Raw genomic sequence first — 14,435 nt, forward strand, 5'->3', positions numbered from 1 at the left:
ACCCCACAACATCATCACAGTCAGATGCACACTCCAAGAGCAAAGGAAAGAAAACTGAGTTCAGATCTTATTATAAATTAATGGCAGCTTCCCTATACATCCATATGCATGCCATCAATATATCATATGAGTTATTCCCTTTGAACTGTTTTACCTACAGACAAAGGTTCAGTCTTTTGATTGGCAGAGGAACTGAGCTTTACCTTTTTAATGATGAGGTGAATCTGGCTTTCGATGAAGAAAAAAAATCACATGTGTGATGGTCATTTCAGGAAATAAACAATCCTACCGTTTCATAAAGAATTAAAAAAGATGATTCTTTAATTGCCATGTGAAAATATAGTTCGTTGTTTTAATTACTTATTGATTATACTAATACATTGAAATAGGAGGCACAAATTATTGTGCTAGGGTGGACTACTAATGAGAATGTATGAGAACGAAGTGTCACAGTGCCCTCTAGCGGTGTAATCCTTGAACACCTCGTCTCAGAGTTCAACTTTCTCTCAAGTCAGGCGCTTTATACAATGTAAAACAAGTCATATGTTGCAGTTTCATTTAAATGGTTCGCGCATTGTTGATGTACAACCTCATAAATGTTACAAAAGTGAGCGTGAATATCGCTGGTGAACATTATTTACTTTACCTCACTGACTGCTGCGGTAGAGAAGATTAAAAATGACGAGACCTGGAGAAATCAAAGCGCGCGACAATAGTTGATGGTTTTTCACGTGTGTCTTAGTTAATATTTGAAATGTAGCGTTTCTGAGATTTGAGTGACATTTGCGGGGAAGAAAACTCTGGTAGGCTGACAGCATCCATGAGTCACTGGATATGAGCACACATCAAAGATTCATTTGCATCGCTTCGAGAAAATGCTTTGTGGCGCTATGGACCTACAAGCACTTTCAAAAAATACGAGTGACATATAACCGCCAGTGATTTTATTATTTTACTAAGAATTCTCCTCCCTGTAACCTCAACATGTCCTAAAAATTCATTGAGGCAGATTTTTAAAAGAGGAAGTGGTGCAATGAATCTGTCTGGAGGCTACAGGATGATGGGACGTTTTGTTTTTTTCACATCATTACTGCAAAGTAAAAAATAAAGGGATTTGAATACTTTTTGGATGCGCTGTAGGCTATATAAAAACTTATGGTATGGGTGTTGCATAACCTATATCAGATGACAGGTTCATGTCCCCAGCCAGTTTTAAAAGCATCTTAGATGAGCACACGCTGATGAAATTCATTTATGCACGGTTGCTTTTGCTCTTGATCTGATCTGAACTGTCAGATTAAAGGCTCAGTAACTAGATATAATGGCTAAAAGGCTGTTTATGATGTAATATCTTATAGCTGGCAGATGGCACAATAGCGAAATAATATATGCTGCTGTAAAGATACTGAAAGTAAAGGCAGACTCTCACATATAAAGCTGCAAATAGGAGGTTGCACAAAAATTGCATGATCAGATTTTTTCCAAAATTCCATGATGAAATAGTGAAAAGATAGTCAAAACACATTTATTAAACATTGATATTATTCAGCCTTATAATTTATAAATATAAATAATAAATATGTCTTGAGCACCAAAAAAGGATCAAGTGACACTGAAGACTGGAGTAATGACTGCTGAAAATTCAAATGCGTCTGACATGAACAAATTACGTTTTAATGTATATTAAATTAGAAATTTTATATAAAATAGAAGTTTATTTAAATTGTTACAGTATTTCACAATATTACTGTTTTTACGGTGTTTTTGAGGACAACAGACGTCTTTCAAAAACATTTTAAAACATCATACCGACCCCAAACTTTTGAACAGTATTGTTCCTTCACACCAAAATGAATTGATGGCATGTCAGAATATTAACTTAATCAAAATACTGCAAATGTAACATTTTCTTTGAAGTGCATTTAAAGAAAATTTAGCACAATTACATTTTATAACACCTTAAATGCCTACAAATGCAACCAAATTTTATTACAAAAAGCTGATTTCTTGGCTTTCTTCTATCTATAGATTTTAATTTCATGTTAAAATTGCTATTAAATGTGAAGAAGTTCTTTGATTCAGAGAGCTAGGCTTGAAACTATATATGAGCTCCAAGCAACAGATGTGTTAATGACATTGTGGACGCCTATGTGATCTTAAGTCAGTTTCCTGGAACAGACTTGTTGAAGCAATATGAAAAATTACATATTTAGTAATTGACAGTCAAAAGGTGTTGGCACAGGGCAGATTATTTTCAGAAACTTTTATTAGAGAATTTTTAAAAGCGCAAGTAACGTTTATAGAACATCCATCAAAGCACAATGGTAAGAGAATCAATTTATGGCAAAACCATGGCCAAAAAAAACCCCGTATATAGTAAGTAATAACTAATAAGTGCTGCCGTCATAAAGCACTTAAACTGGGCTCAAATAGGGAGTTGGCTATAGCTATTCATGTTATTTGCTGATGCTTGAACTTATTTCATCCATTCTTTCATCCACACACACACGTGTTGGTTTAGTCTGATTGTAATTCCTGCTGTGCAAGTATAAAGAGAGTGCAGCAAATTACATACCTCAAGTCTGAAAACATCTGGTTTCAGCAATCAAGTTCTGAGTGCAGTTCATTTGTAGAACATCTGGCAAATATGCCGTTAGAAAAGGGAACAAAATTAGCATAACATTTCCAGGTTCATTTGACATGTTGCTGGTTAAACTGGGCTCAAATAGGGAGTTGGCTATAGCTATTCATGTTATTTGCTGATGCTTGAACTTATTTCATCCATTCTTTCATACACACACACACACACACACGTTTTGGTTTAGTCTGATTGTAATTCCTGCTGTGCAAGTATAAAGAGAGTGCAGCAAATTACATACCTCAAGTCTGAAAACATCTGGTTTCAGCAATCAAGTTCTGAGTGCAGTTCATTTGTTTGACATCTGGCAAATATGCCGTTAGAAAAGGGAACAAAATTAGCATAACATTTCCAGGTTCATTTGACATGTTGCTGCTATTTTGCACAATTCAAATTAAGTAACTACATGTGAGGGGAGTTTTGTACTACAGCTTGCAGAAACAAATGGATCGATCCATTTAAATGTTTTCAGATGCAAAAAAGTATGTCCTCTGCAGCATGTCAACATTTTAATGAACTAATTAACATAAGTGTGTTATGCATTTTCAAAATGCAGAATTCTTTCAAAAGCAAATTAAATAGATGATTAAATAGGTGTTGAAAGGAATATTGCACAACATTCACGACTACCATAAGTTATAAATGATTCACCACGCTGCTCCTTTTTACCAACTATACATAATTTTTCCATTGTAGAAGTGCTTGGGTGTGAAAAGTGCGGGATTATAAGCTTCTTTCTTTTTTTTAATGATAAATACATAAAAAAAAATCACAGAGGCTGATGTTTGTGCCAGGTTGCCATTAGAGAGAAACAAGTCAGAACATGTTTCTTGATATTAAGTGAAAAGTGGGTCCCTAGTAACTAGATCTTTCTCAGGGTGACCGCTGAGTACTTGTCGACAAACAACAGCACATGAAACTGACACCAGCCACCTTCTTACAGCCAATCAGCTAGAAAAACCATTAGACAACAATAACAAAACCAAGAAACACATTCAAAACAAGCGGCAGAAAGCCAGAATTTCACTTGTATTGTAAAAGCAGAAGAGCCTCAAAATCATTTATTATGCCTCACTCAGAGAAAATAAGAGAGTCATTGCAGCAGAAAGCTGTGCACAAGAGCATTTCCTTCCAGAGGAGGAACAAAATTAAAGGAGTGTCTCAAGAGCTACAACTCAGGAACATGTTTCAGTGCGGCAAATAACTCAGATTAACATGAAACCTATACATCTGCATGTACATAAATTAAATTATTACAAACATTTCTAGTAATTGATATAATGCATACAGAATCTCTGCAAGTCCTTAAGTAGTTTTAATTCCAAGCCCTTAAACTCAACCCTTAAAACACAGATCTGTGAATTTGCTACCCAGCATGTGAGCGAAAACCTCGCTTGAGTCATAAATAAAATGTATTAATCAATAAGAAACATATTACAAATATTGAATTTGAACTCAAAAGTTTTAGAACTATAAGACAAGGCAACATAAGTATCCCGAACTTCATGTGAGAGGAGAGGAGGTATATCTGCTGTGCCTCAGCTCACGTAGGTCAACACGACTGACTGAATGGGCTCTCGGCACACCGGACACAACTTGTTCCGGTTCTTTAATTTCTTGGCGCAAGTGTAGCAAGCCATAAGGTGTCCAGTTCTTCCGTGGATGATGCAGCCGTTCTTGGGGCGACTTTGACAGATGACGCAGGGCTCAAGGCAAGTGGCGGGCAGGTAGGCCTCTAGGCTGTTGTAGCGCTCTAGCTCGGGGGTCTCTTCCTGGCTGCTGCCCCCACCAGAAGAGGTTGAGGGCTGCAATGACGAGGTCTGAGAGTCAGTCATAGAGCCGGAGAGAAGTTCGTCTTTAGCGCCGATGGGAGATTGCAAGCACTTGCCATCGGGTACGTCCACTCCTTCATCTGTTTCTGGAAGAGGGCTTGAGGGTTTGGAAGGAAGCAGTTTGTCATCTGAGGCTGAGCTGGGAGTTGTGGTGATGCTGGCGTCTTCTGTGCTGGGTTGAGTGTTAGTGGAGGTGTTTTCCCTGTTGGATTGTGTTTCTGGAAGCCAACCGGGTCGGACGTTCCAGCAGCTTTTGCAATGCCGAGGAAGAGGAGGGTTGAGCTTGTTACATTCGGCACACTTCCAGTAGTCCTGAGTGAACACATTGTTATCTTAGATTATTACATTTTTCTTGCTTTTGAAATAAAAAAGCCTGTTTAAATCTGTGGGTCAGAGAAAGGATGGAAATGGACATGAAAAATTGGGTTTGGTGCAAAAAACCTGAACTAGAATTAAAAGTGGGGAAAAAAATATTGCTATAAAAGTTTAAAATATGGTCCCATTAAAGTCAGCATGGCATGTAATTTAATACACATTCCTGGTCGTATCATGCACAATAGGCTTGCGGATAGACGGTGCTGACGGTGATACCACCGCAGTGTTAAGCCGCAACACCGGTTACGTCACTTACCCACCGCGTCACCGACCCCCACCGTCGTTTTGATTTTTTATAGTAATAAAAATCATTTAGTTCAGTAAAAGAACAGACACTACAATTAAAAAATGAACGTGGATGCTCAATGCAGCGTGTCGAACGACAGTCACATCTCAGATCAGATTTCATTTATTCAGTGAGGAGAGTGACTGACAAGAAGAGTGGGGTGAGACAGACAAGACGATTGCGGATGATTTAGTTTAGAAACGAAATGCAAAAGCGCCTGTTTGGCAGTATTTAGAATTTTGAAAAGCCTGTTGACTTTTGCCGTTTATCTGATTTAGGAAGTTTTTTTAAACATTCGTTTCTTATTTAATTGGTTCCACATTGTTTGCTGATTTTTACTTTATTTAAACTTTGTGTCATTTATTTATTTTATTTGACATCAAGGTGTATGCCGTGCCTCCAAACTTTCTTACTCGTTTTGCTAATAAACGTTCTACGTTTCTTATTTATTTGGTTATATATTATACATTTTTACTTATTTCCAGTTTTGTATACCTATTTAAACTCTATGCAAGTTATTTGTTATTTTATATTAGGCATAGCCTTCCCTATAGCATGGTGTATTTTTATTTGTTTTGTTAATAAAAGTTCTATGTTTTATATATACGCTAAAGTGAGTTTGACGTTGTATTTTGTTGTTGCATCTAAGCAACTGACGCCGAACTGCCGCTAATTCGAAACTGAAAGTAAAATGCGCACGCTGCTTTTACAAGCTATTTAAAAGCGAAGCGTGGAAAAGAGGGGATGCCCCGCCCCCGCGGTGATACCGGTATTACCGGTGTTGTCACACGTCGATTAACCGGTGGGAAAATGTCCTCACTGTCACAACCCTAATGCACAATTAATCAGTGGACAAAGTTCAGAAGAAAAAATGTCATCATGATCTTTCAACAAAATGTAGTAACTTGCAGCATCTCTGAAACAGCTGTCCTTTTTGGCAGGCTCACAAATGCTTTTTCTTTCACCCCCACCTTTTCACAATCCAATCTAATCCTGATAGATAAACAAGTCCAGATTTTTTTTTCTCGTTTCACTAAGAAAAACATCAGGTACTAAAATATTACGTACTGCCTCAGTTATCTCGGTATCCTCATCAAACGAATCTTCATCCTCAGCAAAGATTGTGACTTCATACACCTGAATAAGCAAATACAGAATTGCAGTGAGTTGAGGACTGTTAAACAGGTTAGGTTAGTTAGATCATCAGTTAATCTCTCTCCGAATAGAACAGGAGTTTGAGTTGAAACCTCGTTCTCTCCTGGCAATGAATCCTCATCGTTCTCACTGTAGGCGTCAGAGTCTATGGACTCCACCTCAAACTCCACACTAAAGTTATCAGAGTCAGAGTCCGAGTCCACACTTTCATCACTGCCCTCACTGTGAGAGATACCTACATCCTGTAAAACAAATAAAACACTGGTTAGAAAGGGCCAAATGACAGCTCAAAAAAGTTACAGTTGCTGGTAAACCAAAACAATGTGAATGAACATTTAAAGGTGCTACTCACAGAGTTGCTTTGTGCGTCCGAAGACTCACCGTTCCCCCTCTCCCGGCGTAGGCCGCCAATCACACACCAAGACAGGCTGTCATCAAATGTCAGGGAGAAGCTGTCTGACTTGTGTCTCTTTCTGCGTTCTCTGGGCTCGTCTTCAGCTGAAGTACTCTCTATAGAAAGCACAAAGTAAGTTTAGCACTAAAAGTTATTTTTTGACACAAGAACACGCCCCCTTACATGACTGTCTAAAGGTTTTCACATAAGTGAACCACACTGCTCTGTAGTAGGGTTGTGACAATCCAAACGACGGTGGGGGTCGGTGACGCGGTGGGCAAGTGACGTAACCGGTGTTGTGGCTTAACACCGGTATCACCGTCAGCACCGTCTATCGCGGCAAGCCTACTCTGTAGGCTTTACAAACATTTCCAATCTGTTTCTTTTTCATTATGTTAAACACAAGCTTAAGTGTATACTGCATATTGTATTAGGGTAAATCAGTTTTCTTGCTGACGTTCCGGTTACATGCACTCAACTTTGGACACTTATGGGCCAAGAAGGAGCAATGCTCAGAGCAATCACCCTGTTTTAATGGTGCATCTGGTACGGCTTGCTCAACAAACTGCCTTTGTGTGCATAGCTGAGGTTTAAAAATGGGCCATTGAAGAGTAGCAGTCATCTGAGCACATTCTGCACAGCCTCCAGATCTCAGTGTCCTTTTGAGATGTTTACAGTGACAGAGAGAGCAGTCATTACGGTACCACATGTTTACCCACATACAGTCCTCTGTCGGGACTGAAGGGATAGTAGGACATGATCCGTCATGAGGGACAGTTTTCCCTGCTCACTGGTTGAGACTGATATAATGTATACTGGTTGATTCACAAAAGATACAAGGCAGGAAAAACAAACGGTTCTTGAAAAAGGACAAAACTCTCACAAGTAATAAACTAGCCGGAAATCATGAAATCTAAATGCCAAATTTTATCTAAATCAACTGATGGTACACTTGTTAAAATATGTTTACTTTTCAGTTAGATCAAACAGCAATTATTTTTTCAAAATTAACCCATTAGTTTGACTGTAACCGTATCAGACTGAGCTAGAAAAAAAAATGGACAAGCCCTTCCTGTTCCTACAGGAACTACGTCAAGACTAGAATAAACAGCTATATCTGAAATCCCATCTAACCCAGCTGATGAAGCGTGCAATTTCATACACACTCAACAGGACACAGCTGGTGTGTCTTTTGCTCTGTGGTGTGTGCGTTTACCAGGATCACTGCTTCTCCTCCTCCTGCGCTGCTGTTGTGAGGTAGATGAGCGAGATTCTGAATCAGTGTCCTAGAACAGACAGTGGGGTTTCAGTCATGCTTCAATCTCAAACACAGCAGGGGCTCTATAAAACAAACAAAGCACTACCAGGGCAACTCTGTGGAATGGGTCAATACTCTGTGAATCTAAGTGTGTGAGCATAAAAGAACGTTTACCCCGGGCCCTCGATCTGGTTCTCTTTGACTTCTGGGTTCCGAGAAGGTAGAATGAGTATCTGTAAAAGGAAACAAAGACAGTTTTAACACAAACAACATAGATAAGAATATTGTGGGGGAAAAAAAGGTTTAACGATAATAGTACCTGGATTTTTCACTGTAACAAGGTTTCTGTTGATCATTGCAAAGAGAGCTCTGAAAAAAAAATGTAAATGAAAATTACAAATGAAACTTTCGTTTTTCATATAGCAAATTTCACTTTCAATTCTTAAAAAAAACAAAAAAAAAACAGGTAGCATATGATAAAAGTAATATATACTTGTATATGCTTTTTTATCTACACTGGCCCACTATCTGTTTCCAAAGGTATCCAAATACCTTCTGCAGCCACTTCATATTTTAAACAGGTGACAACAGACCCTTTCAGAGCGAGTAGGTCAAATGTCTAGAAAGCTACCACCTGTTGCTTTAAAGCCCCACCCTGATATTCCCAGAGGTCATTGGTACTACAGCTGCTCTGCCTTAGAGAAATCAGAGAGTCAATACACACCGGGGCTCTTTGACTGAGAAACTTTTCACCCCGAGAACAGCACCAAGAGCATCCTCTCCACAGTGAACAATGTGTTGCTGCTGCTTGTCATATAACTCCTTGCTCATGATATACTTCCCCAAATAAAACATAACCTAAAAACACAGAAAGAGAATTTGTTTAGAGATCAACAGGGAAACCATTTCCTGAAACATACTGAGTGTTGACAGAAAGAATGGTAAAGATGTGGTTATATAAATACTCAATAGATGAGTAATGCAATCCTGTTAGTCAGACAACCACAACTTCCACCCATGAAAAAAATGACTCATACCATCACACTAGAGTTGACAACAGATGAAAATATTTCAAACAACATCAAATATCAAGAGTAAAATGGCATACAAATTATCCATATTGTTGCATATTATGAATGAAAGTTAGAAATTACATTTTGTATCTGTTGAATAATGGCACTTGCCCATGCAAAAGCTACTGCCATGCTGTCAGTGCATTTTATATGGTTGATAAGGTGTTCTGAGTGGTTTCTGACTAGCCTAAGCCCACCCTAAATGACTAATGTACCTCCTTTAAGGTTTTTTTTCTTAACACATTCCATCATCCTCAAATCAAAAACTTCATACTTTTTTTTTTTTTTTGTCTGATCACTACAAAAGTAATAAGCTGCAATATTTGAACTGTTTTTCATCTGTAGCACAAACTTGAGCTTAATACTTTGGGTTAGGGGTTAGTTCAAATCCCTAACCGTAAGAATGAACAATGGAAAAATATTTTCTTGCCTTAGCAAACACCACAAATGAAATGTCACTGAACAAAGGCGGTTTTGTATCTGTTGAATAATGGCACTTGCCCATGCAAAAGCTACTGCCATGCTGTCAGTGCATTTTATATGGTTGATAAGGTGTTCTGAGTGGATTCTGACTAGCCTAAGCCCACCCTAAATGACTAATGTACCTCCTTTAAGGTTTTTTTTCTTAACACATTCCATCATCCTCAAATCAAAAACTTTTTTTTTGTCTGATCACTACAAAATAAGCTGCAATATTTGAACTGTTTTTCATCTGTAGCACAAACTTGAGCTTAATACTTTGGGTTAGGGGTTAGTTCAAATCCCTAACCGTAAGAATGAACAATGGAAAAATATTTTCTTGCCTTAGCAAACACCACAAATGAAATGTCACTGAACAAAGGCGGTAACTAAATATAATTCAACACACACTGCCCTACATAATTTGCAAAATATATGCAAGTTTAACTATACACACAAATGAGCAGCAACACATGACACTGGAGAAGGATTATTTTTAGCCTGTAATGTCAAACACCACTGGCATTTGACCACAAACTCGTTATTTCAGAAACTCTCAAATATGTGTTACTGCCATAAGTGCTTATATAAAAAATTATACACACAACATACAGCAGGGTTCAGCATTACTAATACAACTGGCAAACATCCAATTATATATACAGCCATAAAACATGACATGTAACAGTTATACTACTATTCAAAAGTCTGGGGTTAGTAAGATTTTTTAAAAGAAATAAATACTTTAATTCAGCAAGGATGCATGAACTTGATCAAAAGCAGCAGTAAAGACATTAATAATGTTACAAAAGTAGGGATGTAACGATTAACTGCGAGCCGTTGAAAATCGATTCAAATATGTGACGATTCAAATCGGTTGAGATGCTAAACAAATCGCGATTCATTTAGGTGTAGGAGTTTATATGAATGTATGTCTGAGGGGAACTTACTGTCGTTAGAAAAGTTTAGATGGTATTTTTTCTTTTCATCTTGCCTCTGTATAATGCATATTAAAGTTCATAAGTGCAGCGCTCCTTTGTTTACAGCGGAAAGCAAGGAAACGTTTTAAGCGCCACCTGCTGGCAGAGAGTGAATCTGCGTGAGTGAATCGTTACATCCCTATACAAAAGTTGTTGTTTTTTTTTTATAAAAGTTCAAAAATATTCAGAAAAAATAATAATAAATAATAATAATAATAATAATCAGTTTCCAAAAAAAGTTTTGAATGTTAATACTAAAAATTATTAATAATTATTAATTAATAAAAAAAATCTTAAGCACCAAATCAGCATATCAGAATGATTTCTAAAGGATTATGACACTGAAGACTGGAGTAATGGCTGCTGAAAAATCTGCTTTGCCATCGCAGGAATACATTGCATTTTAAAATATATTCAAATAGAGAAAAAATATATATTTTAAATTGAAATAATATTTCAAAATGTTACTCTTTTTACTGTATTTCTGGTCAAATAAATGCAGTTTTGGTAAGCTTAAGAGACTTCATAGGATATCTTCCCAACCATAAACTTTTTAACATTAGTTTATATCTGATAAAATGGACTTAAACTGCTGTCAGCAGACACATCTCCTCACCTCCTTCATGGTGAAAACATCTTTATCTGCACCTGCATCCTCTAACAGGCTTTTCAGCGGCACTTTTGGTCTTACCTAAAGTTACATTTAATAACACTCAGTCATTTCAAAGTATAAAAACACACTTAAATAACACAAAGGCACACCTTGAATGCTACATTACCAGTTTTTCGTTGTCAACCTTGTTGATCTGAGAACTGCTTAAACAATTTTCTGTTGCCATTTTGGTAGTTACCTGTAAAAAATAAACAGAGTTAGATTTTACATACAACAATTTAAAGCCAATTCAGTACACATGCAAGCTTCAGAACGAACATTACCTGTGCAAATAGAGGTAAATTGGCTATTCTAGCTAAGAATCTTATATACTCTGCTACCTGTACATAAAGTGCTTGAGCTCTGGGTTAGTGTGGAGTGGGAGCCGGTCTATGGTTTAAATAGACACAGAGAGGCATGTCAGGGCTAGAATCCACCGCACCGATCATCTTGTCCTGGGCGGGTTCGGGCATGACATGTCAAAGCGTGACTGGCTTCACACGCCTAGCGGTGGTAGACTCTCTTTGCCGAGTTGTCTGGCTCTCTGTGATCATGTCCGGGCATGTCCCGTCTCACTACACCCGCCCATTGCTGGCTAAGATCTTGGATTTGGGGCTTATCAACCCAGTGACAGGTGAAATAACGGAGTGTTTGGACCAAAGCGATGACTCTCCTGGATTATTAGCGCCTCGGTTAAATAAATGCAAGGGAAAAAAGACCAAAAGTTGTTCATTACAAGTGCTACGGATGCATGGATGTCCTTTGGACTACGACAGTGCCATGTTTATATCTCTGAAATGCTCAGCAAACAGTAACTTACACACAAAATACAACAACAATCTCAAGTTTGTCGTATTCGGGATTTATATCTGCCATCATAAACACGGGAATATAACTGCCATCTATATCCATGGGAATATCTGCATTCAAATTAGCTGCACATAAGTTATGTAAAACCTGGAACTTCAATTGTTTTTCCCCCAGAGGTAACGTTAACATGATAACATATCGGCGTGTAAATATTGTTGTTTTACGTAACGTTAAGAGATTTACGTTACGTGTGATGAAACGCTCGAGGTCTTACGCTCTTTTGACACTGTCAGGATTCAGTATGACAGATAATAATATTGACAAATGATATGACGGATAACAAAACAAAGTACGTAACTTAGTGTGCTCTTCTCCAGTTATAAAGCATAACCATGTCATATAAGCCGCGGTTGTGTTTGTTTACGTAATGCTAATTTATACACATTTCTTTACAAGCAACATGAATGAATGAATGAATGAATGATGCATTTATATAGCGCTTTATTGTGTATTGCTGTACACCCAAAGCACTTTACAATCATGTGGGGGGTCTCTCCCCAACCACCAACATAGTAATAGTAGTTTTAAATACACCACTTAAATTATTCTCGTCTAATGTGAAGTATTGCGCATTTGAGCGACAAAACTAAGCTAATTTATAGTAACAACGCCACAAACGCGCGCACTCCCGGGTGTCTATTTCCCGCTGCAGATTATCAGGAAACCCCGAGGCTGTAGTAGGCCGCGCTTGCAGCGCTAGCGCAAGGCTAACTGAGGCAAATTATTTTAAGCGACTACACGGACATTAAATCCTCATACGGTGTTAAAATAATTCTCTGGAATGTACAACAGTGTTATTCAGATATTTACAGCTTTATATGTGTAATAAATATATGAGAAAGTGCGAAAATTACTAAACTGAAAGTGTTAATGTCTTACCTGCAGGTGACCGACCGTTGAGCGTCGCGAACTCCCTCTGCTGGCGCCTGTTTGAATTTGAAATGTTCTAGCACGTGCGATAAGCGCGCGGTGTGAACACACGTACTGGAAGGCGAGTTGGATATTGTTTACACTATTAAGCCTATCTACATTTGCTGTTCTACTGTTAATGCGATTAAAATAACAGAGTTAAATTCATATAATATTTAACACGACATTTGTATCCTTATTTTAGTAGCCTGTTGCATCAAACTGGACTAGTTTAGCTCATCAGGTATAAAGTAATATGTATGAAAATGAATGATAATATAACAACAAAGTCAGGCTACTTGACCTAAGGATACTTGAGCTAAGGTAGGTGACAAACAGCACTTTGGGAGATTATTATACTTTTTAAATGCTTTAAATATATATTTTCATTCTCTACACATTTTATGAAGTGTATACTGCTTTTTAAAACCTTTAAAATATATTTTCACATTATATTAGCGATATTTAGTAGGCCTACATTTAAACCTAATCTTCGTGGGTTGCATTCAGTCCAATGTTTAATTGTAATATGAGATTAATCAACAACATTATCACTTACTAATTGTGATGTGCTTACAGTAATACAATTTGTAGTTATAATCATGATAATATTAAATGCATCACTTTAATCACCACTAGCTAATTAATTCCTCCTTTGATTAATGACATTTTGCATTCTATTCTATATTGCGCTAACTGAAAGAACTTTCATCTGTTTTGATTTCTTAATGAGTAATGATGATCTGTTCCTTCACTATTAAGAGAATCTGTGAGTCACCTGGTTGGTGACAATGCTGGGAATACACTAGCTGTGTGTGAAATCCACATCAGAAAACATTCATTTTTAAAGTGAGTCTGTTGTCATGACATGACTGTTGTACACCATTGTGTATGAATGGCAGACTTGTTTTTCTCGCCAACAGAGAAACTTGCTAGGGGAGGTCCTGTTTGCGGAGTGAAATTACCTCTTTATGAAGGGGACAAATGGACTGTGCCATGAAGACATGTCTTGTACAGTCCCTGTGACAGGATCTGTTCTTTATAGCCCAGGAGAGTGACTCAGTTTATTTTAGTACAACATGTTCCTTTAAGCTCAACATGTTTGGGCTTGTACGTCTGTAATAGTGAGGAAATTCCATGGACCACTGAAGAATAAAGCCATACATTTTATTAATGGAAGTAAGGATAAAGACAAATCCTAAAGATTAATATTCAAGAAATTTACACATGTTAAAAGTTTGGAAACAATTATTCATCTATGCTAAAGTTATTCAACTATGCAACAACACAAATGGAAGTTTGAGAAAAAAATCAAAACTAAAAATTGCCACTCTGTATAGATTACATCTTTGTTGATTCTCTCTACACACTTTATGAGGTGCTTCTTCCTGTATTGAAGGGGTTTCCATGTTGGCACTTATTGGCTTCTTTCCTTTTTCAGGGTTTATATATATATATATATATATATATATATATATATATATTAGCAAAGATACATTAAATGTATAAAAAGAAACAGACATATATAACACCACAAAAAAACTCTCTATTTAT

At 37.3% G+C, this 14,435-nt stretch overlaps 1 protein-coding gene across 1 annotated transcript; it reads right to left on the minus strand.

The window, feature by feature from the left end:
* Window positions 1–3,151: 3,151 nt before the first annotated feature.
* On the minus strand, window positions 3,152–12,949 carry LOC107737846 (E3 ubiquitin-protein ligase Mdm2-like). The gene is made up of 11 exons (XM_016549473.1): window positions 12,852–12,949; window positions 11,230–11,301; window positions 11,067–11,141; window positions 8,663–8,796; window positions 8,258–8,307; window positions 8,113–8,171; window positions 7,897–7,966; window positions 6,639–6,796; window positions 6,379–6,528; window positions 6,200–6,268; window positions 3,152–4,782 (listed from the first exon to the last, which is right to left on the minus strand). The coding sequence occupies exons 2-11, from the start codon at window positions 11,287–11,289 to the stop codon at window positions 4,177–4,179; spliced, it is 1,431 nt and encodes a 476-aa protein (XP_016404959.1). The 5' UTR covers window positions 11,290–11,301; window positions 12,852–12,949; the 3' UTR covers window positions 3,152–4,176.
* Window positions 12,950–14,435: the final 1,486 nt, after the last annotated feature.

The sequence above is a fragment of the Sinocyclocheilus rhinocerous genome, unplaced genomic scaffold (genome assembly GCF_001515625.1).
Source record: "Sinocyclocheilus rhinocerous isolate Xijiao unplaced genomic scaffold, SAMN03320098_v1.1 scaffold3086, whole genome shotgun sequence".
NCBI lineage: Eukaryota > Metazoa > Chordata > Actinopteri > Cypriniformes > Cyprinidae > Sinocyclocheilus > Sinocyclocheilus rhinocerous.